The sequence below is a fragment of the Ostrea edulis genome, chromosome 9 (assembly GCF_947568905.1).
Source record: "Ostrea edulis chromosome 9, xbOstEdul1.1, whole genome shotgun sequence".
In the NCBI taxonomy this organism is placed as follows: Eukaryota; Metazoa; Mollusca; class Bivalvia; order Ostreida; family Ostreidae; genus Ostrea; species Ostrea edulis.
Window position 1 is genome coordinate 54,249,357 of NC_079172.1, and position 22,127 is coordinate 54,271,483.

Genomic DNA, 22,127 nt, shown 5'->3' on the forward strand with positions numbered 1-22,127 from the left:
ATGGATGAATAGTGGAGGATAAGTACAACAATGTTTTGAAATTGAAAACTTTCAAATTTTACTTTATTTAGTCAAAAAATGCAGTTTTAGAAGAAAGCAATCTGAATTTTTTTTAGAACCCCTGCTGGACTCGAACATGCAATCTACAGCTCAGCAGTCAACATGCTAACCTACTGAACTTTGTGATGATTTTTGAAAGGAGTAGACAAATATTGCTGATATTTATATTTTCATCCATGTTTTAAAAGGAAGTCAGCCATTATGACAATGTAGAATACCTCCTTAATTCAAAATTATACTGGATTCTAATGCAGCTCTTTTGTAACCTGCATTTTGATTGACTAATACACCAGTTTTTGAGGCTGTTAAACAAGCATTACTATGCATTTCTACATGTAACACATCACCGATAAAACTCAGTTTGCGACCATTAAATCAGCATTTATGATTGCAAAAACAAATCAGAAGATAGTTATTCTCTAATTTAACTCTATACCAATGATTGTTGAGTATGGATGAAGTGGAATGTATCTTGATTTATGAAAAAGGTGCAGATAACAAGTTAATGATCCAGACTAATCCTATAAAGAATACTAATTCAAAGATGGAGCAAAGACACACCAGAGATGGGTCAGGTGCCTAGGATTGATCATTCCCTGTTGACTGGTCACACCCACCGTTAACCTCTGTCATGATCAGGTAGACAGTGATATCTGTAGCAGTTTGAAAAGAACGTTGAGAAAGTTTCTTGCTAGATGGGTCTCTCTCTGTAAGAAGCCACGCTACAGTGTACAAGTTAACTGTCGCAAATGCTTTAGAATTTATTTTGGGCAAAATGTAACATCGAATATACACACAATGTACATGTACTTGTAATTATCAAAACATTATACTTTAAACAATCGTACATGAAGAATAAAAAATTCTTCCTGAGAAAAAACTGAGTACACTCCAATGCTAAGATCCGTTCTGTACAAATGATGCAGTAGAACATGAATTTGTATTATATTGTCATACGTACAGTACAATCACGCCTACAGAATTAAGATCTGTGGGTGAAATATGCATGCCCTAGTAGCAGCAGAGCCCTACATTGTAACAACCAATTAGCCAGCCCTGAACAAACTCTAAATTCTCTGTTAAAGATTATTTTAAAGTTGATTCTGTTACCCCCAATACGAAATAAATAGTTAGCAATAATCTATTTTGACAATCTCAACACCCCTGCTAATAATGATAAAATGAAATCCTCGCTAAAAATTCCATTTACACAGTATATCAAACCTTTCACAAACTGTTTCTTTACATTGTTGAATACACACTAAAGAGATATTTTATCTATGTGTTTAAAAATTTAGTTCATTTCTTCCTTTTCCATAGCTTTATAAAGAATTACCTGTCAGATGTTGATATTTAGAATTTTATTTTGGTCAATGTAACTTCATTGGCAGGATTGTTAAGAGAAACACTCAATATATATCTAAGCATTTTGATTCATAGCTTTCATTTGCAATGTAACATTTAAACTGCATGGTCATCAAGCATAACATTGTAGAAATGCCTGGTCATACACCCAATGTCAAAGCTCTCTTATTTGCAATTTTTAAATTATAAGCTTTGACTTTTCAAAAATTTGGTTTACCACTGAAAAGGGATTGGCACAAAAATTGCATCCACCAAATATCATAGCACTTTTAATTATACTTAAAAATTGAGAATCTGTGAGAGATTTTTGCCTGATTGTTCAGACAATATACCACAAGACAACATGTGCACTTGTATCTTTGATTTTGAGGGCTTAAAAAACACAACAAAAACTATATAGGCCCGTTAAACCTTTTCATCTTTAGTGACGTGCTATATCTTTGTATGGACCACAAGCTGCTGTAACAAATGAGTGGGTTGGGGTGGATAGATCTTTTATATTGCATGTGAAACAGTTTCTTTCATCACATAAACTAAGCCAATGGGCCACATTGCTCATCTAAGTCGCCTTTATGATTTTGATAAACTTGAATCTACATTACATAGGATGCTTGCATGTTAGTTTTAGAAATTGCACTTGTGTTTTCTTAAGAAAAAAAAAATAAAAAATATAGTTCCTTTGATTTTCTATGTAAACTTTATAAATACCTATTGTAGTCCAATACAGGGGTCATGCCTTAAATGAATTTGAATCTACACTACATGGGGTTGCTTCTGATTGACGGCAAAAACTTTTAACCTTTGCGATAAATTTTAAATGGATTGTGATAGGGCTTTCTTATTTCACATGTGTATACCATGCGAGAAGAAGTCTTTTATTTCTACCAAAATGTTTCACCTCAGCCATACAGTGGCATCAGTGTTTCACAAACATATCTTGTTGAGATAATTTTTACAGATTTTATGCAATATTTTCTTCAAGTCCCTATTCTTGCCCAGAACTTTCCCCAAGAAATGGCTACGAATTTAATGAACAAAAAGTTTGAATAAACTTGAATCTACACCATACACATGTAAGGAATCATACTATACACATGCAAGGAAGCTTTATTGCAGTGATTAGCTTCTCTTGTTAATTGGTTTTTTAGAAGATTTTCAATCATCCTTCCTATTTTCACCATTCATAACTCCTCTCGAAAGGTCAAAAGGGATTTGACCTTTATTGGAACAAACTTGAATTCGCTTCATTAAAAAACACTATTTTTCAGATTTATTTGAAACAGGTGTAGTGGTTATGGAGAAGTCAAAACTGAAAAGTCAACAATGATGACAAGACAAATTTTGAACCAAGGAGTTTTCTTGAGGAGAGCTCGAGGAGCAATAACAAGGACTGCCTAAATGTAATGGTATATTGTGTTACCTGTCTAAATGTATGGGACGTATATTGTGTTACCTGCAGTTGCCTGTCATACATGTGAGACTTATATTGAAAATTATTAAGCAACATGGAAATACATTTACACAGAACAGTGTATATTTTAATGGACAAATCTAAAGTTGCGTATCATAGCTGTCAATTCAAAATTTGAGGCAAGGAATAATAGCATACATGTATTAATACAAGTACATGTAGCAGCACGATTACGAAAATAGCAGCAACAATCGCACACAGGAAGTTTGTGTAAAAAAAAAAGCAACCTCAAACAAAGTTCATTAATCAATGAAATCATGATTACACACAGAGTAAATAAGATCACTATTATTGTTAATCTACATGCAATAATTGCTTGTGGCCTAGAGCTTAGTAATATGATGAAACATTAATAAAAATAAAAAGCAGATATCAACATTTTATAAAGTAAAAGTATACTATAATATACAAATCAATTATAAATTCAGAAATAAATCATCAATGCCTCATAAGCATCTGTATGTCTTGAACAAGAAATCATCCCTCCCCTCAGTTTTCCAGTCTATCCTAGGATGTGATGAGACCTTGATATTGTCAGTCATCCTTCTCAATGACCGTGTACTGGCTCTGTACCGAGGTCACGACTGTGTTTCCTGTGGTTTCATGGACATGTTCCTCACTGTACATGACCACCCGAAGATGTTGCTTGTAATCCTCGGGGACCTGAAACATCTTGCCGTGTCCTGGTATAATGTGATTAGCTATCTGTAGCATCCCTATCCTTCCCTGCTCCTGACTCTCGGGGTCCTCACTCTGAATCTGCCATAAACTGGGCTCCTCCAAGTCCTCAAAGCACTCAAACAGTCCACCTACAAGTACCAGATAGTAAAGTACTCAAACAGTCCACCTACAAGTACCAGATAGTAAAGTACTCAAACAGTCCACCTACAAGTACCAGATAGTAAAACACTCTAACAGTCCATCTATAGGTACCAGATAGTAAAACACTCAAACAGTCCACCTACAAGTACCAGATAGTAAAGTACTCAAACAGTCCACCTACAAGTACCAGATAGTAAAACACTCAAACAGTCCATCTACAAGTACCAGATAGTAAAGCACTCAAACAGTCCACCTACAAGTACCAGATAGTAAAGTACTCAAACAGTCCACCTACAAGTACCAGATAATAAAGCACTCAAACAGTCCACCTACAAGTACCAGATAGTAAAACACTCAAACAGTCCATCTATAGGTACCAGATAGTAAAGTACTCAAACAGTCCACCTACAAGTACCAGATAGTAAAGTACTCAAACAGTCCACCTACAAGTACCAGATAGTAAAGTACTCAAACAGTCCACCTACAAGTACCAGATAGTAAAACACTCAAACAGTCCATCTATAGGTACCAGATAGTAAAACACTCAAACAGTCCACCTACAAGTACCAGATAGTAAAGTACTCAAACAGTCCACCTACAAGTACCAGATAGTAAAGTACTCAAACAGTCCATCTATAGGTACCAGATAGTAAAACACTCAAACAGTCCATCTATAGGTACCAGATAGTAAAGTACTCAAACAGTCCACCTACAAGTACCAGATAGTAAAACACTCTAACAGTCCATCTATAGGTACCAGAGAGTAAAGCACTCAAACAGTCCACCTACAAGTACCAGATAGTAAAACACTCAAACAGTCCACCTACAAGTACCAGATAGTAAAACACTCAAACAGTCCACCTAAAAGTACCAGATAGTAAAGTACTCAAACAGTATATCTATAGGTACCAGATAGTAAAGTACTCAAACAGTCCACCTACATATACCAGATTGTAAAGTACTCAAACAGTCCACCTACAAGTATCAGATAGTAAAGTACTCAAACAGTCCATCTATAGGTACCAGATAGTAGAACACTCAAACAGTCCAGCTACATATACCAGATTGTAAAGTACTCAAACAGTCCACCTGCAAGTGCCATCAATAGAGAGTAAAGCATTCGTTTGTGGGAGGGGGGGGGGGTTAAGAAAATAAAGTTCCTTTATAATCCACATAGCAACAGTACAGTAGTTACACAGAATGTTTCACATGAATCCCGACTAGTGTCAAATATCCCTCCACTTCACCCCTTCCTCTTTGATCTTTTTGAAAAATGGCGAACAGATCACTAGTTACACTAACCTGCACAGCCACAGTTCCTAGAGGGTTAATTCTGATTGATAGTTACGATAACCTGTCACAACCACAGTTCCTAGAGGGTTATTTCTGATTGATAATTAAGATAACCTGTCACAACCACAGTTCCTATAGGGTTATTTCTGATGGATAGTTACGATAACCTGTCACAACCACAGTTCCTAGAGGGTTATTTCTGATCGATAGTTACGATAACCTGTCACAGCCACAGTTCCTAGAGGGTTATTTCTGATCGAGTTACACTAACCTGTCACAACCACAGTTCCTAGAGGGTTATTTCTGATTAATAGTTACACTAACCTGTCACAACCACAGTTCCTAGAGGGTTATTTCTGATTAATAGTTACACTAACCTGTCACAGCCAAAGTTCCTAGAGGGTTATTTCTGATGGATAGTTATGATAACCTGTCACAGCCACAGTTCCTAGAGGGTTATTTCTGATTGATAGTTACATTAACCTAGTTGCCACAGCCATGGTTCCTGGGGTGTGTGTGTTTGTGTGTGTTTCTGATTGATAGTTACACTAACCTGCCACAGCCACGGTTCCTAAAGGGGTGTTTCTGACCAGAACAGAGACATCAGACCCAGACTGGCCTGGTGTTGACACAACTTCTACATCATCATCTATTTCATAAGGAATCCCCTATAATATTCATTTCAGTGGTTAAATCATACATCATCCTTACTATTATGTTTAAAAGCTTATCCAGATACTTTCATATAAAAACAATTCCTATAAGCATGCAATAGAAAGCGATAATGATGTACAAATTTTGAACAACCATTCAATTAAAATGTTAATCACATGGCAAACTTGGCATCAGTTTGAAGAGTTAAATATAATGCACAGAAAACATGTCAACCAGGGATTTTTTTTAAAGGTTTGTAGGGGCCGAAATAAGGCCCCATTCCCAATGCTAAAAAGCAGATATTTTCCCAATTTTTGCTTTTAAATTCCCAAATAACGAAAACAAATCAAAGCAGGGTAGCCTTTTTGTTAAAAATCTTCTTCACAGACCCACATATTACAATTTTTGCTTCAAAATTGTTAAGTAAACCTAATTTTTTTGCCTCTGACTATTTGAATGAGGTCAGCTTTGACCAAATTTAAAGTCAGAAGGAGTCCAACCATACTTTAATGCTCTGGTTTGGTTTTCTCCCTACTTATTTGTATGGAAATCCCCCCCCCCCAATTTCAAGCAAATATCACTATTTTTCCCAATTCTGAAGGCCCAGGCCCTTGAAATCAAGACCTGTAAAAAACTTTGAAAACAGAATCTTGGCAAAATACAACTGAGAATGTTCATTCCTCCATAATTTTTATTTGCAAGTGAAACAGAAATAGTGGTAGTTATAACAATGTACTGGGTGTTGTAACAGTGTACTGGGTGTTGTAGTAGTGTACTGGGTGTTGTAGTAATGTACTGGGTGTTGTAACAGTGTACTGTGTGTTGTAACAGTGTACTGGGTGTTGTAACAGTGTACTGGGTGTTGTAGTAGTGTACTGGGTGTTGTAGTAGTGTACTGGGTGTTGTAGTAGTGTATTGTGTGTTGTAGTAGTGTATTGTGTGTTGTAGTAGTGTACTGGGTGTTGTAACAGTGTACTGGGTGTTGTAGTAGTGTACTGGGTGTTGTAACAGTGTACTGGGTGTTGTAGCAGAGAACTGTGTGTTGTAGTAGTGTACTGTGTGTTGTAGTGTACTGGGTGTTGTAGTAGTGTACTGGGTGTTGTAGTAGTGTACTGGGTGTTGTAACAGTGTATTGGGTGTTGTAGTAGTGTACTGGGTGTTGTAACAGTGTATTGGGTGTTGTAGTAGTGTACTGGGTGTTGTGGCAGAGTATTGGGTGTTGTAGTAGTGTACAGGTTGCACACCACATTATCAAATATGGGATTATGATACAATGTAACAACATTATACGAGAAGAATTACAGTACAGGATCATGTAGCACAATGCTATCTTACAGTTAATCAAAGCAACAATGAAAAGCCTTGCCTGTTTGTCCAGCCTTCACACAAATGCACCACTGCCAAACACTACAATATAAAGCCATTTATCAGCAACATTCATAATAGCTGCTCTCATAACCTTTCAGGGGTATTGATAGGGCTTGCCGCTTATCTATTTGGAACTTTGAGCAATATGAGCTGTAAGCTGTGGAAATTAAGATTGAATCAACCCTTGAATCAATCAAGAAAATTACAAATGAAATAATAAACCAGATTACCAACATATGATATAAAATTATTTTGTGCATGCATGAAATAGAAAAGACTGACATTTACTCCCCAATTCTATCTTGGATACAAGTTTCTTTATAGCATCTTGCACATGCTTCCTTGACGATCACTTATCTCTGTAATTAATACTTGCCGAAAGATAATGATGTTCAGCAAGATGATGAATTCAAACAAATGGATACCACCAGACATTGCTTTTGGCAAGATAATGCTAAAATGGCATGTGGAGTTATATATTGTAATCATCATATAATCTCATCTCTTCCCAATTAACATAGGATAATCATAAAGTGCATAAAATCTGCCTCTAACAAGAGGTACTGTGAGCAATGCTCACTAAGAATACCCCCCGCTTACCCCAACCTCCCAAAGGGTGTTGGTAATAGGTATAAACTACCTCTTTTCTGAGTGTAAAAAACAAATGGCATGACAAACCGAACCATATTGCTACTTCGATGTCCAGTGCGTGTGACCTTTGACCTTTTGACCCCAAAATCGATAGGGAACATCTTCATCCCATGGGTAGTACATATGTATGATATGGTGACTGTAGGTGGAAAGGATAACGCTTTAGAGGCCGGAAACCATATTGCTACTTCAATGTCCAGTGCGCTTGACCTTTGACCTTTTGACCCCAAAATCGATAGGGAACATCTTCATCCCATGGGTAGTCCATATGTATGATATGGTGATGGTAGGTGGAAAGGATAATGCTTTAGAGCCCGGAAACCATTGCGTTACAGACGGACGGACAACCCGATTCCAGTATACCCCCCCCCCCCCCCCCCCCACAACTTGTTGCGGGGGGTATAAAAATTGACCATATTGCTTTATATAATCATGTCATTTGGGGGCAGCCTTTTGCCATTTGGTCCTCAATGGGCCCAGAGCAAACTCTCCTTAATAAACTGATGACATTTCTAACATCCTAGAAGATATCGCAATTTTGTTATTACCAATCATCTAATATCAATAGGTTGATTAATATTTCAAGTTGATCTTTGGCCTAAATATCGATACAAACTTTTTTCTTACTTTGTGAATACATGTGACACTTGATAACTCAAAGTTCAAGGGACCTTCGAGAGATGGAAATACGGAAATTGAAGGTCTACAGTAACCGGAAATGTTTACCAGCAAGATCATGGGATCATTTTGACATGTTTTCCTTCATATTTGTCAGGTAGTTCATTTGATTTCAAAATAAATAACCTTATTTTGTATTAATAAAAATTTCAAATTTTATGTATTTATTTGTTCTTTTCTCATGTTAAGATAGACGTACAAAACTAATTTCCGATAAAGCTTTACTGTCGCTAACTAAACAGAGCACAATTTTATGTCGCTTTACACAAAGCAAAAATTCTAGTAAATGAGTAAAATGATGATTTAGAGTAACTTTACACAAAGAAAAAAACTTGAGAAATTTAACAGTCTGTAGATCTCTAAATTAATGTCTCAAACTTTTACTATCTTGCTGTCAAGCCAAAACAAAGTTTATTCATAGTGGATTTTATACAAATTTTAATCATCACAAGACCCTAATGTAGGGTGGAAACTGACCAATTAACCAATTACATAAGCAAGTGTCTGCCTCCACAAAGAAGCAGGGGTGAGGTATCACCTATGTAAACACCTAATTACCACAACCACACTAGCCTCTGGCATTCAACAAAATCCAGGTAAGGTCCCAGTGGAAATAATCATACGCCTGAGTGATCGTGGGTGTATAATACTACCACACAGATTAAGAGTGAAAAACAATGAAATATGTTTTACGGGACCCAACTTCACTTTGAGAGATCGAGAAATTTGAGAGATCGAACATTCAAGAGATCGACAGTAAATTTGCTTATTCATATAGAGAAACAAATAGTAAAATTTAGTATTCTCTCCGTTGTTCTTTTCCACTTTTGTTTCTTCAGCAAGTCTTTTTTGATAAATCAGTGACCCGCTTCTCTCCTTCAATCTCTCTAGACTCCAATTGCGTAGGATTGTGGGAGGCACCCAGACTAGTAGACTAGCACCATGATTTCACTTGGAGAGATCGATAACTTTGAGAGAACGAAGTTCCAGCCATCGAGATTTACTTGTATATAAATTTTAAAGCAGAAATCCTATTTAAGGAGAGGAAATATAATCAGCAAACCATTTTGGTAGCAATCTATAAGCATAGTTATAACTCGTGACATAATTCTGTGATATGAAGAATAGCAATAGAAGCATAGCTATAGAAACAATTCTATAATATGAAGAATAGCAGTACTGTACAAGCATAGCTATAGACACAATTCTGTAACCAGAAGGATAGTAACACAAGCATAGCTATAGACACAATTCTGTAACCAGAAGAATAGTAATACAAGCATAGCTATAGACACAATTCTGTAACCAGAAGAATAGTAATACAAGCAAAGCTATAGACACAATTCTGTAACCAGAAGAATAGTAATACAAGCATAGCTATAGGCACAATTCTGTAACCAGAAGAATAGTAATACAAGCAAAGCTATAGACACAATTCTGTAACCAGAAGAATAATAATACAACAATAGCTATAGACAATTCTGTAACCAGAAGGATGGCAAGGACAGACAAACAAACTTGCCAAATCCAGTATCATCCTTTCTTATTTTGTCTTCATTTTCCCCCCCCATACTTTTACTCTTCATTACCAGTAAGCAAACAAGAGGCCCATGGGCCATAATGCTTATCTGACCTTTTTCACATTACAGAGATCTTACTGGAACAGCTGTTCAGTAATTGGCCCAGTCAAGTTAACTGACCACTTCATTTTACACATGAAAAGTATGCCAGTGTGAAATATTGCAGTGCATACCCTCATGTATTTTCAACAAATGAAATTTATTTCTTGAGTAACACTTAGTTTGCCCTTATTCACTGCCACTTATACACATAAGAAAGTATGATTCAATGATATGACGTTTGTTAGTCTATCCAATCATCATGTTCAGTATCTGTTTATTAAATTTTGTACAGAATTTAGAAGGGTCACATGGTCATTGAGGCCAGTTGTTTGTTATACCTCTGGTTAGTATGGTAATATTCACACCCAACCAGTAGGTCATTTTCACACCCGAACAGTAGGTCATTTTCACACCCGAACAGTAGGTCATTTTCACACCCGAGCAGTAGGTCATTTTCACACCCGAGCAGTAGGTCATTTTCACACCCAAGCAGTAGGTCATTTTCACCCCTCCAGCCAATATTTTTGTATCTTAAACAAGAGACCCAAGGGCCACATCGCTCACCTGATTTACCTTGGCCCATATCTGAAGACTTTCCATATATATCTGCATGTAAAACCTTAGTCTGTATTGTGGCCCCAACCTATCCCTTGAGGCCATGATTTTTACAACTTGAATCTGCACTATGTTAGAAAGCTTTCATGTAAATCTCAGCTCCTCTGGCCCATTGGTTCTTGAGAGGATGATTTTTAAAGTTTTTTTCTATTTATTCCTAATTTCCCATGTAAAACTTTGATCCCCTATTGTGGCCCCAATCTACCCCCGGGGGCCATGATTTGAGCAGACTTGAATCTGCACTATGTCAGGAAGCTTTCATGTAAATTTCAGCTCTTCTGGCTCATTGGTTCTTGAGAAGAAGATTTTTAAAGATTTTCCCTATACATTTGTATGTAAAACCTTGATCCCCTATTGTGGCCCCAATCCACCCCTGGGAACCATGATTTGAACAAACTTTAATCTGCACTATGTCAGAAAGCTTTCATGTAAATTTCAGCTTTTCTGGCCCATTGGTTCTTGAGAAGATGATTTTTAAATATTTTCCCTATATATTTGTATGTAAAACTTTGATCCCCTATTGTGGCCCCATCTACCCCTGGGGGCCATGATTTGAGCAGACTTGAATCTGCACTATGTCAGGAAGCTTTCATGTAAATCTCAGTCCTTCTGGCTCATTGGTTCTTGAGAAGAAGATTTTTTAAGATTTTCCCTATATATTTGTATGTAAAAGTTTGATCCCCTATTGTGGCCCCAATCCACCCTTGGGACCATGATTTGAACAAACTTGAATCTGCACTATGTCAGGAAGCTTTCATGTAAATCTCAGCTCTTCTGGCTCATTGGTTCTTGAGAAGATTTTTAAATGACCCCACCCTATTTATGCATTTTTGTGATTATTTTCCCTTTGAAGGGAGTATTGGCCCTTCATTTGAACAAACTTGAAAGCCCTTTACCCAAGGATGCTTTTGGCCAAGTTTGGTTATAATTGGCCCAGTGGTTCTTGAAAAGAAGATGAAAATGTGAAAAGTTTACAACAACACCGACACCGCCAACAGACAATGGACAAATTTTGATCAGAAAAACTCACTTAAGCCAAAGTCAGGTGAGCTAAAAGGTGGTCAATAATGAGTGAAAAATTACACTTGTTTGTTACCTGATATTTTTTACAAAGTTGAAAGTGTCAGGAATTCAGTGGTGACCAGTTTTGTGAGAATTTATTTGTAGAGAAATGTTAAGCTTTTTGCCCAAACTTTAAAAATTGGTTGATACAGTAAAACTCTGATATAGCGAATTTCTGGGGACCCTCTATAAAAATTCGCTATAAGCATAATTTGCTATACGTTTATAGCGAATACATAATTCAAATATAACGAATTCGTTATAAAACTGATTTGTTCTACATGTATCAGTTCTCTAAGAAAGCAGCAATCGATATACTTGCGTTTGTACTGTCTTTAAAAGAAATTAAGCCTATATATTTTTGAGAAGAAATATTTTTATACAAGAAATATACACGTTGATTTATACATGATAATTTATCTTGATGGATTATTAAGTCATGCAAGAACATGTCGAGAGAGAAATGTCAACAAAAGTTTGCGCAATACATACATGTACAGTCTATTGCAATTGACATTTACTTGTTGCTTTACACAAATAAAGGAGTGTACGATAAAATAAATGCATTCAAACTTCAAATTTAATTAACGAGAATAGTAAACAATACCGACAATATATTTCCTAAACGTATGTGTAAGTATTGTTTTGCGTTAACAACCTTTTTTGAAAAAATACAAACATAAATTTTGTAATAAGTGTGGATCCTTTATGTCCATGGAAAATGATTGTTAAAAACCACAAAGAGTTTAAAATGAAAAAAATAAATTCGTTATAAAAGGTGATTTTTACGTTCATTTTTAATTCAAGGGGAATAGGAATTTACTTTGTTATATCTGTAAATTCGCTATATCCGTGTTCGTTATAGATGCAGATTTTTATATAGAATATATAAAGAATTTGCCGGGGAAATCGTTTTCACTTCGCTATAGCCGTAATTTCGCTATATCCGTGTTCGCTATATTCGAGTTTTACTGTATTTAGGGAGGATTGGTTTCAGAGGGGCCACTTTGGAGAAGATTAACTGTATATAATTTCTGCTTCTTCCTTTTTTTCAGTACATTTGTAGCTATTGGAAAAAACATTCTACACATTTTACAGCATTAAAAATCTCAAAAAATCGCTAAAATGCATCAAAGATGCATATGGCCGAGTTGCAGTTTGGAAAATTATGCACACTTGCATTCACGAAGTAAAAACATGCACGTATTTAATATAGTTTATAAGTAAGAAGCTTTGAATGGCCGCAATAGGTATTTAGTGTGATAATGACCTTGACCTTTGGATTTCAAAAGCAACATGAATCTTGAATGTCATCAGGATTTGAAGTCTGATAAACATGCACCAGCAAGTACAGCTGTACATGTATAAAAGTTAGAGGCAAGCCCAAATCTACAGTATATAGTGAAAAAGAGACCTTGACCTTTGACCTCAAAATAAATAGGAACCTTCCTCTTTTGGATGTGATCATGTTATGTATGTTTCACAAAGATGCCCCTAGTAGTATGAAAGTTAGAGACCGGACAAGCTAATTGTGGACGCCGCCCACCCGACTGGACGCCCATCCTTCGTCAATTTAAAAGCCAAGATTTGCTACGCAACTCGGTTAAAAATCTTCCCCATTACACCCGAGTTATATAAACAAATCATAAACACTCAAAGCAGGTAGTCCGGCCAACTATGCATAGTTCAAAGCCATGGCAAATAGTATTACATAGTTATCAAGCATAAATGTATAATTTCATTTATGATTGATGCACAGCTGCAATGATAATTGCAAACATTAGAGTTATAAGAGTTGCATGTCTGTAAAACAACTTCTATAAATGGATAATATCTTATATATATTATATATCAAGTTGCAACAAGTAAAACCATTATTGAACAAGAGGCCCATGGGCCACATCGCTCACCTGAGCCCATATCTAAAGATTTTCCATATATATTCACAAGTAAAACTTTGGTCCCTATTGTAGCCCCATCCTACCTCCGGGGGCCATGATTTTAACAAACTTGAATCTGTACTATGTCAGGAAGCTTTCATGTCAACGTAAACTTCTTTGGCCCAATAGTTCTTGAGAAGATTTTCTCTATATATTAGTATGTAAAAATTTGATCCCCTATTGTAGCCCCATCCTACCCCTGGAAGCCATGATTTGAACAAACTTTAATCTGCACTATGTCAGGAAGCTTTCATGTAAATGTAAACTTTTCTGGCCCATTGATTCTTCAGAAAAAGATTTTCTCCCTATATATTTGTTTGTAAAACTTTGATTCCCTTTTGTGGCCCCATCCTACCCCAATTTTAACAAACTTGAATTTGCACACTGTCAGGACGCTTTCATGAAAATTTCTACTTTCCTGGCCAAGTGGTTCTTGAGAAGAAGATATTTAAAGATTTTCCCCGATATATTTTCATGTCAAACTTTAGATCCCCTTATTGCCCCATCCTACCCCCAGAGGCCATGATTTTAACAAACTTGAATCTGCACTATGTCAGGAAGCTTTCATGTAAATATGTACTTTCCTAGTCCAGTGGTTCTTGAGAGGAAGATTTTTAAAGATTTTCCCTATGTATTTGTATGTAAAAGTTTGATCCCCTATTGTGGCCCCATCCTACCCCCAAGGGACATGACTTCAACAAACTTGAATCTCCACTATGTCAGGAAGCTTTTATTCAAATTTCAGCTCCTCTAGCCCAGCGGTTCTTGAGAAGAAGATTTTTAAATGACCTCACTCTATTTTTGCGATTATCTCCCCTTTGAAGGGAACAAATTTAATTGAACAAACTTGAAAGCCCTTCATCCAAGGATGCATTTTGCCAAGTTTGGTTGAAATTGGCCTAGTTGTTCTGGAGAAAAAGTCGAAAATGTGAAAAGTTCACAGACGAACAGATAACAGACAACAGGTGATCAGAAAAGCTCACTTGAGCTAAAAACCACACTCCCCAATGGGACACAAAGCAATGGCATATACATGCACACATTACCTGTTTAAAGGCATGTTGGAAGAAGTTGTCTTCAAAGCAGAGCTCTCCACAGACTATGTGTTTTGCCTGGGTAAACAAGTTTAGGTTGCCCACTTTGTCCGGATGCCCACTTGTACAAATAACATAGTCCACATCCAAAGGTGTCAGCTGATACTTAAGCATTTCTGAAAACCATAACAAAGAAAAATATAACATTTATTTCAAAACTATTTGGAAGGCATATATGATTGAAAATATATCACAAAATATAATTTTAAAAAAGTCTAATGGGTGAAAGCTCTTAATCAAATTCCTGTGAAATTCTGATATTTTTTCTTAATTTTGGACTGGTGTTCTATAGATCACCAATACTTCTCTCTCTCTCTCTCTCACAGAATTATACATGTGTAGCATGATTTTCACAAGTTTTAAATCAGTGGGGAAACAACACCGCTTCGACAATTCACCTTACATGCTTTTATCATTCATTTGTATATGTACAACAAAGTGGGGGAGGGGGGTACAGTCATTCAATATATCTTATCTTGCAGGAGGGGGACATAATATATCTTACTTTGAAATATAATGCAAAATGAGTTGTCAAAAAAAGGGGGAGGGGCATATTCTACGTGCCTGCAAATTTCCCGTTTTCCATGATATTGAACGTACTGAAAGTAACACAGAGCATACATATATATTTATCTTCATTGTTATTTCGTATTTCAAACATTTCGGTTGAGCATCACTGAAGAGACATTATTTGTCGAAATGCGCATCTGGTGCATCAAAATTGGTACCGTATAAGTTTTACATTATGACCCCTGGGTCGAGGCCTCTGCTGGTGAACTGTTAGTCCCCGAGGATCTCTACAGCTCAGTAGCTAAGTACTTCGTTACTAGCTTGAAAATACGGATGTATATTTAATTGCTGTTATGAAATTTAGAAATTCATTTCAAAATTAAGGATTATCTCCCTCATGCATAGCTCTTATCCTTAGATGAATTTGACTCCACTTTTTTGGCACACTGTTTTCCCCTATAATAGCTCTAAAACTTCATTGTTATTTTGGATTTCAAACATTTCGGTTGAGCATCACTGAAGAGACATTATTTGTCGAAATGCGCATCTGGTGCATCAAAATTGGTACCGTATAACTTTTACATCAGTAAATAAATTGTTTATAAGAATGGACAATATGGAATATTTCTCTCCAGGACATCAGACAAGCCTTGCCTTGCAGCAGTAAATCTTTGTCCCATGGATTTCCAGTATCGACAATGATGTTGTGTCTGCCCCTCAGTAGTGTGATGCTGCCGCTTGTTTTCCTCTGACCTACACACAAATAGTAATATCACATAAGTCAGTAAATTCATATCTATCAAGCAAACAAGAAGATATATACTCTACCACACAATTTCTGAGAGATCAAGTTCATATTATCACAGCTGGTATCATAATTTGGTTTTTAATGAAATATTTCCAAGTAAACCTTCTTCCTTAGACACACTGTAGCCTTCTTTAAGCACCAGAACCTCGTACATGTTGAGAATATTCAAATGTTGAATCTCTGTAAAATTGAATACAAGAAAAATATTTCTAAGTTAGAGCATCTTCATACACAGTTGATTGACTATGTTAACGAGTATAGTGTTGATTCATGTAAATGATGCCTTACCAAAATATCTGAACTTCTATGCAAATACAGTGATAGCAGATGGAAAGGCTTGGGGTCAGTGAGACCACAGACTGGAAGGTGGGTGGTATGTCAGAGATAGTGATGACCATCATAATGAGTGAAGAGCAAAGAAGACTACACTGCTAGAGTGGGCACCGGTAAGTAAGAAAAATATAAAAGCACAATTCTACTACAAACAGAGCTCCAATCTGATTAAAATAAAATCTTTGATCCGCTCCGTTATTGTTATGTGTAGCGACATAACAACAACGGAGCGGATCAAAGATCTTATTTTAATCAGATTGACAGAGCTCCAGATAAGGTGCGTATAAGCGTAAATACTCATTAAATTTTACCAAATACGCATTTCAGTTGAAAATCATGCGTATAATTACGCATTAGCCTTTACATCCCAAAAGTAATGCGTATTTGTGATACATGTAGTTTAATATAAATATGAATTATCTATTCATATGAATTGAGGTTAGCCCAGGGCTTGATCATACATGAAATAGCGCTATGAAATACATTTCAATGACAATCACAATTTTGAAAGTTTGGAAGAGTTAACTCAAAACAACTATATAGGCCTACTTGTTATACTTAATTTTTTTTCTTAAAGAGGTAGTGTGCAGTCAAAAGCACAGAAAAAAAACCACTTGTATTATCAATCGTGAACGAATGGTATGATTGCTGCTAAAAACATGGCACAGAAAATTTCACCGGGTACAAATGGACTGATTGAGAATGGAACAATATTCCAATGCAAGGAGATATACGAAACAATGGGGAATTTGTCAGAGCTGGTATCTAAAACACAAAATCAGATTTAATAGATAATGTGCTTGTGAATGGTTGTATGGGAGGATCAGTCATATATACCAAGGTGATGAGAGGGGCAGATATGCACAGTGTTAAATAAGCCCAAGATCAGATTAAAGTTGATGAAGAACAAGGTTAAGGTAGATCGATCCTCATGTGATGTCATAGGTTTTTGCAAAAATCTTTATTAAATTAAACTTTGTGCATGATGCAAATATATATATCTTTCAGAGGAATTTTATTCACTGCATAAAATGAAAAATTTGGTAAACTATTGATAGTGAAAAAGTTATATTTTCCATAGATAATCAATTATTTATAATGTAAAAAAAATATGTTGTCAAGGGCAATAACTCCTATGCTGGTATTTCCTCTAGACAATGATTTCCCCAATATCCACAATTAATTTATATATATATATATTTATACACGAGCAGTTTTCCTAAACTTTTGACACTAAAAATATGTCATTTTTAAAACAAGTTTTTATCTATTTTTTATTAGTCTGTTTTACAAAAATGTGTAATTTTCAGATGTTGACATATAATTTTGTTTTTGTATGTCCGACATCTTAAAAAAATATAATTTTCTTTCTTTAACAAATAAATTAAGCTATATCGAGTAGAAATTACTAGTCACATGAGGGAAGAGCTACCTTAAGTAGAATAGAGATTTTAAAAGAAGTTAAGCAGGATGAGCAGTGTTCGAAATTAACCATAGACCAATAGACCGAGTCTATGTCAAATGACACTGGTCTATGCCAATTGTAATTAAGATAGACCAAATTATCTATGCTGATTTTCTAGATTTAAAACAATAAAGTTATCCCAAAGGACCCTGCATGGTCAGTCGACGTCTGATAAATGTTATGAGGAGAGGAGGATAGTTACAGAAATGGAAAGAAAATATGCTAAGTACATTAGAATAAAATAAAAATAAATGTTTATTCGGTATATACATACATACAAACATACATACATAAATACCACGGATAACCCACGAAATCTTATTTCCAATGGGGTCCTTTTATGCACGGATGTTTGTGCTAGGGGGTCATTTATGTGGGAGGAAACTGGAGTACCCGGAGGAAACCCATGTGTCTGATCGTGCGACCGCCATACCCTCTCACATACAACCACTGCTGGGGATCGAACTCGGGTTGCAGCGGTGAGAAGTGAGAACGCTACCTCTGCGCTACTAGGAAAATGTTTTTTTGCGATATTTCTTTTCAATTTGTGATCTATGCCAATTCAATGAGGTCTATGTCATCTTGTTTTGGCATAGACCTGTGGTTTATACCAAGTTTAAAACCAATTTTGAACACTGGATGAGATTAGGAAAAGGTCACTGTATATTGTTTAACATCCCGCTTGGAATTTTTCACTCATATGGAGACGTCACCATTGCCAGTGAAGGACTGCAAAATTTAGGCCTATGCTCAGCGCTTTGAGGAAAAGGTGCAATGTAGAGATCAGGTACCAGGGATTTTTTCAGGGTCTGTAGAGGGCCAAAATTCGGCCCCATTCCCAATGCTGAAAAGCAGGTGCTTTTCCCAAAATGATACCTAAAATTCCCAAATGATGGATGCTTTGATGAGAATATGCCATGAGGGGCCATCCAACCTCAGTGCCACTCTGTTGCAAAAAATTTAATTGACAGTTTTTTCTCTGCCAAAGACCCGAAATTAAAGCTTGTTTAAGCCAGCTACGTTGATAATGAAATATCAAATGGTTAACTTTTTGCTTTGTAAGTTGTTTTTCTTATTTTATATTTGTATGAAACAAATTTCCCAATTTCAATCAAATATCGCTAGTTTTCCCAAACTTGAAGGCCCTGGCCCCTGGATTCAAGGGGTAAAAAAATCCATGGGTATAGGTTTTAGGTGTTTGCATAGTTCAGGTGATGTGAAGGAGTATGACATATTTTGTGGACATGTTCACAGAAGCTGTGAAGAACATTAAAGGAAGATGAAGAAGTAGAGTAAAACATGGATCAGAGAGGAAAGTTAAAGAGTGCAAAATCAAATAGACAGAATTTACAGTTTTTTCATATTTGAAAGATGATAATTCTTATATAGATATACACAAGTTCTTTTCTGAACTTAAAGGGAAAGGCAACCCAAAAGATTTTTACATGATAAATGATAGGATTAATCATATGATAAAGATTTGTCATACAATTTTGTTGGTATATGGCCTAGATAAGCCTTCAGTACTAATTTTGAAAACGTCAAAAATTGAAATTCCCGCAATCTATACAGGCTGCCATGATGTGTAACTCTTTTGTCTTCAAGACCACAAAAAATCAATAATTTTCACATCAAACCTTCTGTTCCGGTTTTTGATGAGATTCTAAGATCATCAACAGGTGCTTGGGTTCAGGATCCCCCCCCCCCCCCCCCCCCCCCCCCCCCCCCCCCAATAAGCTACATGAGTTTGATTTAATCATTTTTTTATAAAATTCAAAATAATCCCTTTTTTAAAAATACCCTCACTGGTTATTATAACATAACTTATAATAACCAGTGAGGGTAATTTTTTTTTTAAAAAAGGGCTTATTTTGAATTTACATGTATTTTGGACTTTATGGGTATGCAAGATGTTGTTGACATGCATTATAAATATTTTCAACAAAGAATTAATTAAATCAACTCATGTAGCTAATTCGGATGGGGGGGGGGGGGGGGGGGGGGGGGGGGTCCTGAACCCAAGCACCTGTGAGGTCATCAAAGATGTGCATGTGGTAGATCTTACAATGAATAGGTTGATGCTAGGAGTTAATTACACTAATGTGAAGGGGAAATGTGAAAAAAGGTTGTTGTTTTTCTCAAAATTTCCGATTCAACCAAGTCATTTGAAAAGAAAAGACTATGTAAACTGTGGATCCATCATTTGCGTAATGACAAGTCAAGACATTTGTATGAAGAACGTTTACTGTCTGCCTTGTCTGCAACTCGACTGAACGTCTTCTTTTCTCAATTTCTTCTTGCGAAAGAACGGGCTCAAATCTATACGGCTCCAAACTTGACTGTTCGTGACTTGTCATGTTTACAGTACTGCTGCTGATGAAATAAACCGGAATAGACTGTGTGACATCATAAATTAAACTTCAATGGCCACTCTCTTAACGGCGGGTAATTTAAAATACATGATAGATTGATATTGATTTAATTGTTAAGCAAGGATTTTTGTAGTTAAAGACTGTCAATTACGATATTAGTAAGTAATACTTTATTCATAAAAGCAACTATGTGGTTAGGGTTGCCTTTCCCTTTAACAATGTTGAAAAAACACATGCTAAAATTTATCAGCTGTTGATAAAAAAAAAATATGTACTATGGTCATCATACAATTAGTCTTTGTGAAGTGTGGATAGCATGTATAAATCTTAGGAGTCAGAGGAATCTCGGATTATCCAGGTGCCTGTGGATCTTTACACGTTATCCACACTTCAGGTGAATATGGATTGACCCCCCACCCCCCTCTCCCTGTCTACTTCTCTAAAAAAAAAAAAAAAAAAAAAAATCCCACACATCGGAGTCAGTGTGCTCGTATTGTACACATCGTACCGGATTTCTTATTTATTCCCCATCGTAGTTTGCATACATAGGGCCCGTATACACGTTTACCTAAGTTAGTAGAGCTGTACTAGGCCACTAAAACTGACAGAATTTACAAGCGGTCGCTGGCCCTGAATAAAGGTTTGCTTTACAAGTAACATCATCACCTCTACTTTTCATTAAATCTAGTACCTTCTCAAGCTTCTGATGCTGAATCTGCGACTTCCGGTAGTGTAGGAAACTACTAATAACACCAGTTCTCGAAGTGTGGATAGCGTGTATAAATCTTATTACCACCCAATGGGGAAATAAAAATGAATATATAACTTAAAATCATAATCAATATATTTCTCCAATATATGTGATTTTCCCGCTGATTACCTTCGTTAGCCAGTTTCTACTTCAAAGTCTGTTTACAAGCTTTTGAGATGACCACTTCTGAGGATAGTTCTCAATCTCTACCCAGAGTTATCGTTCCCGCTACGCTCCACTAATGTTGTAGCGCAGCGTAATGCGCCCTCTGGTGAGAGATTGGATAGTTCTCACAAAATTTATAAAGGGGCTGCTAAAACACGGAAAGACTTAAGAAGGCGGTCAGCGGTGAAATAACAGATTTTTTAAAATTATTGTTCAATATTTATTTATTCATCGAGTAGAGGGGATGAGGTGGTATTTACATATACATAGATTCATACACGCTATCCACACTTCTTGTAAAAAAAATCCCATACATAGTTTTAAAGTATAGTATTTATTACTGTGTATCTACATAAACATGGGTCCCGAGGGTGCCCTGCTGTCGGTCTCTAAGCTTTGGGTAGGTCTTCTTGTACGTCTGGCATGTACCATAACCGCGGGAAATCTCCTCGTGCTGCCGGATGTTGATCCTCTGCAATCCGGGGATAAACAAGTCATACTAGGGAAGACTCCCCAGATACTACACCCCCCCCCCCCCTGAAGGACGGAGAAACGGGTCCAACCAATGGTCAAGGTGGGCGCGACACGCCCCCTCGGATAAACTATCCGAGGACGCTGGAAAGGGTTCCAGCAGGAAAGGTCAGCGTAAATGCCCCGGCGAAAACTGACTGGGACTAATCTATCCCAACCGGTGTGGGCCAGGGCGAGCCCTGGGTCGCACATCCATTACCGAAAAGGATCTCTAGATTCTCCCACCAGCTCTAAATACAGGTGGGGGGCCAAGGCAACCTGATGCCTCTTAACTGTCGGACTTGGGTCCTGAATGAGTCATGTCCCACAAGATCCGTCTCGAAGTCAAACTCAGCCCCTAGAGTCCAACCTGGGAACCCGAGAAGTTCTCGGGAGACATAGTTCCATGACACATCGCTAACAGGGCCGTGGTAACCATCCTGAACACCTTCACTGGGCGCACAATGAGTAAGGCCAACAGCTGAAGCTTCAACCACACTAATTTCCTCAGCAATGTT

General features: G+C 36.7%; 2 protein-coding genes across 5 annotated transcripts in view; both read right to left on the reverse strand.

Annotated features, from left to right (window-relative positions):
• Positions 1-22,127, reverse strand: part of LOC125659626 (2'-deoxynucleoside 5'-phosphate N-hydrolase 1-like) — a 370,196-nt gene that overhangs the window by 126,820 nt on the left and 221,249 nt on the right. The gene's annotated exons all lie outside the window — the stretch shown is intronic.
• Positions 809-21,084, reverse strand: LOC125659623 (metallo-beta-lactamase domain-containing protein 1-like). 4 transcript variants are annotated; one of them, XM_056149640.1, is made up of 6 exons: positions 21,064-21,084; positions 16,116-16,193; positions 15,860-15,958; positions 14,648-14,811; positions 5,565-5,679; positions 809-3,705 (listed from the first exon to the last, which is right to left on the reverse strand). In XM_056149640.1, the coding sequence occupies exons 2-6, from the start codon at positions 16,165-16,167 to the stop codon at positions 3,431-3,433; spliced, it is 705 nt and encodes a 234-aa protein (XP_056005615.1). In that variant the 5' UTR covers positions 16,168-16,193; positions 21,064-21,084; the 3' UTR covers positions 809-3,430. The 4 variants fall into 4 exon arrangements, with proteins under 4 accessions (XP_056005615.1, XP_048747313.1, XP_048747315.1 ...); XM_048891356.2 differs by lacking the exon at positions 21,064-21,084 and adding an exon at positions 20,875-20,982; XM_048891358.2 differs by lacking the exon at positions 21,064-21,084 and adding an exon at positions 20,752-20,878.

Bases quoted from the DNA above. Each gene is read 5' to 3' on its own strand.
- LOC125659623 (XM_056149640.1), bottom strand. From the start codon at position 16,167: ATGTACGAGGTTCTGGTGCTTAAAGAAGGCTACAGTGTGTCTAAGGAA. The intron at 5,680-14,647 runs GTAATGTGTGCA...TGAATATTATAG, and splicing joins TCCAACATGCCTTTAAACAG to GGGATTCCTTATGAAATAGA. The intron at 3,706-5,564 runs GTTAGTGTAACT...TGGTACTTGTAG, and splicing joins AGGAACCGTGGCTGTGGCAG to GTGGACTGTTTGAGTGCTTT.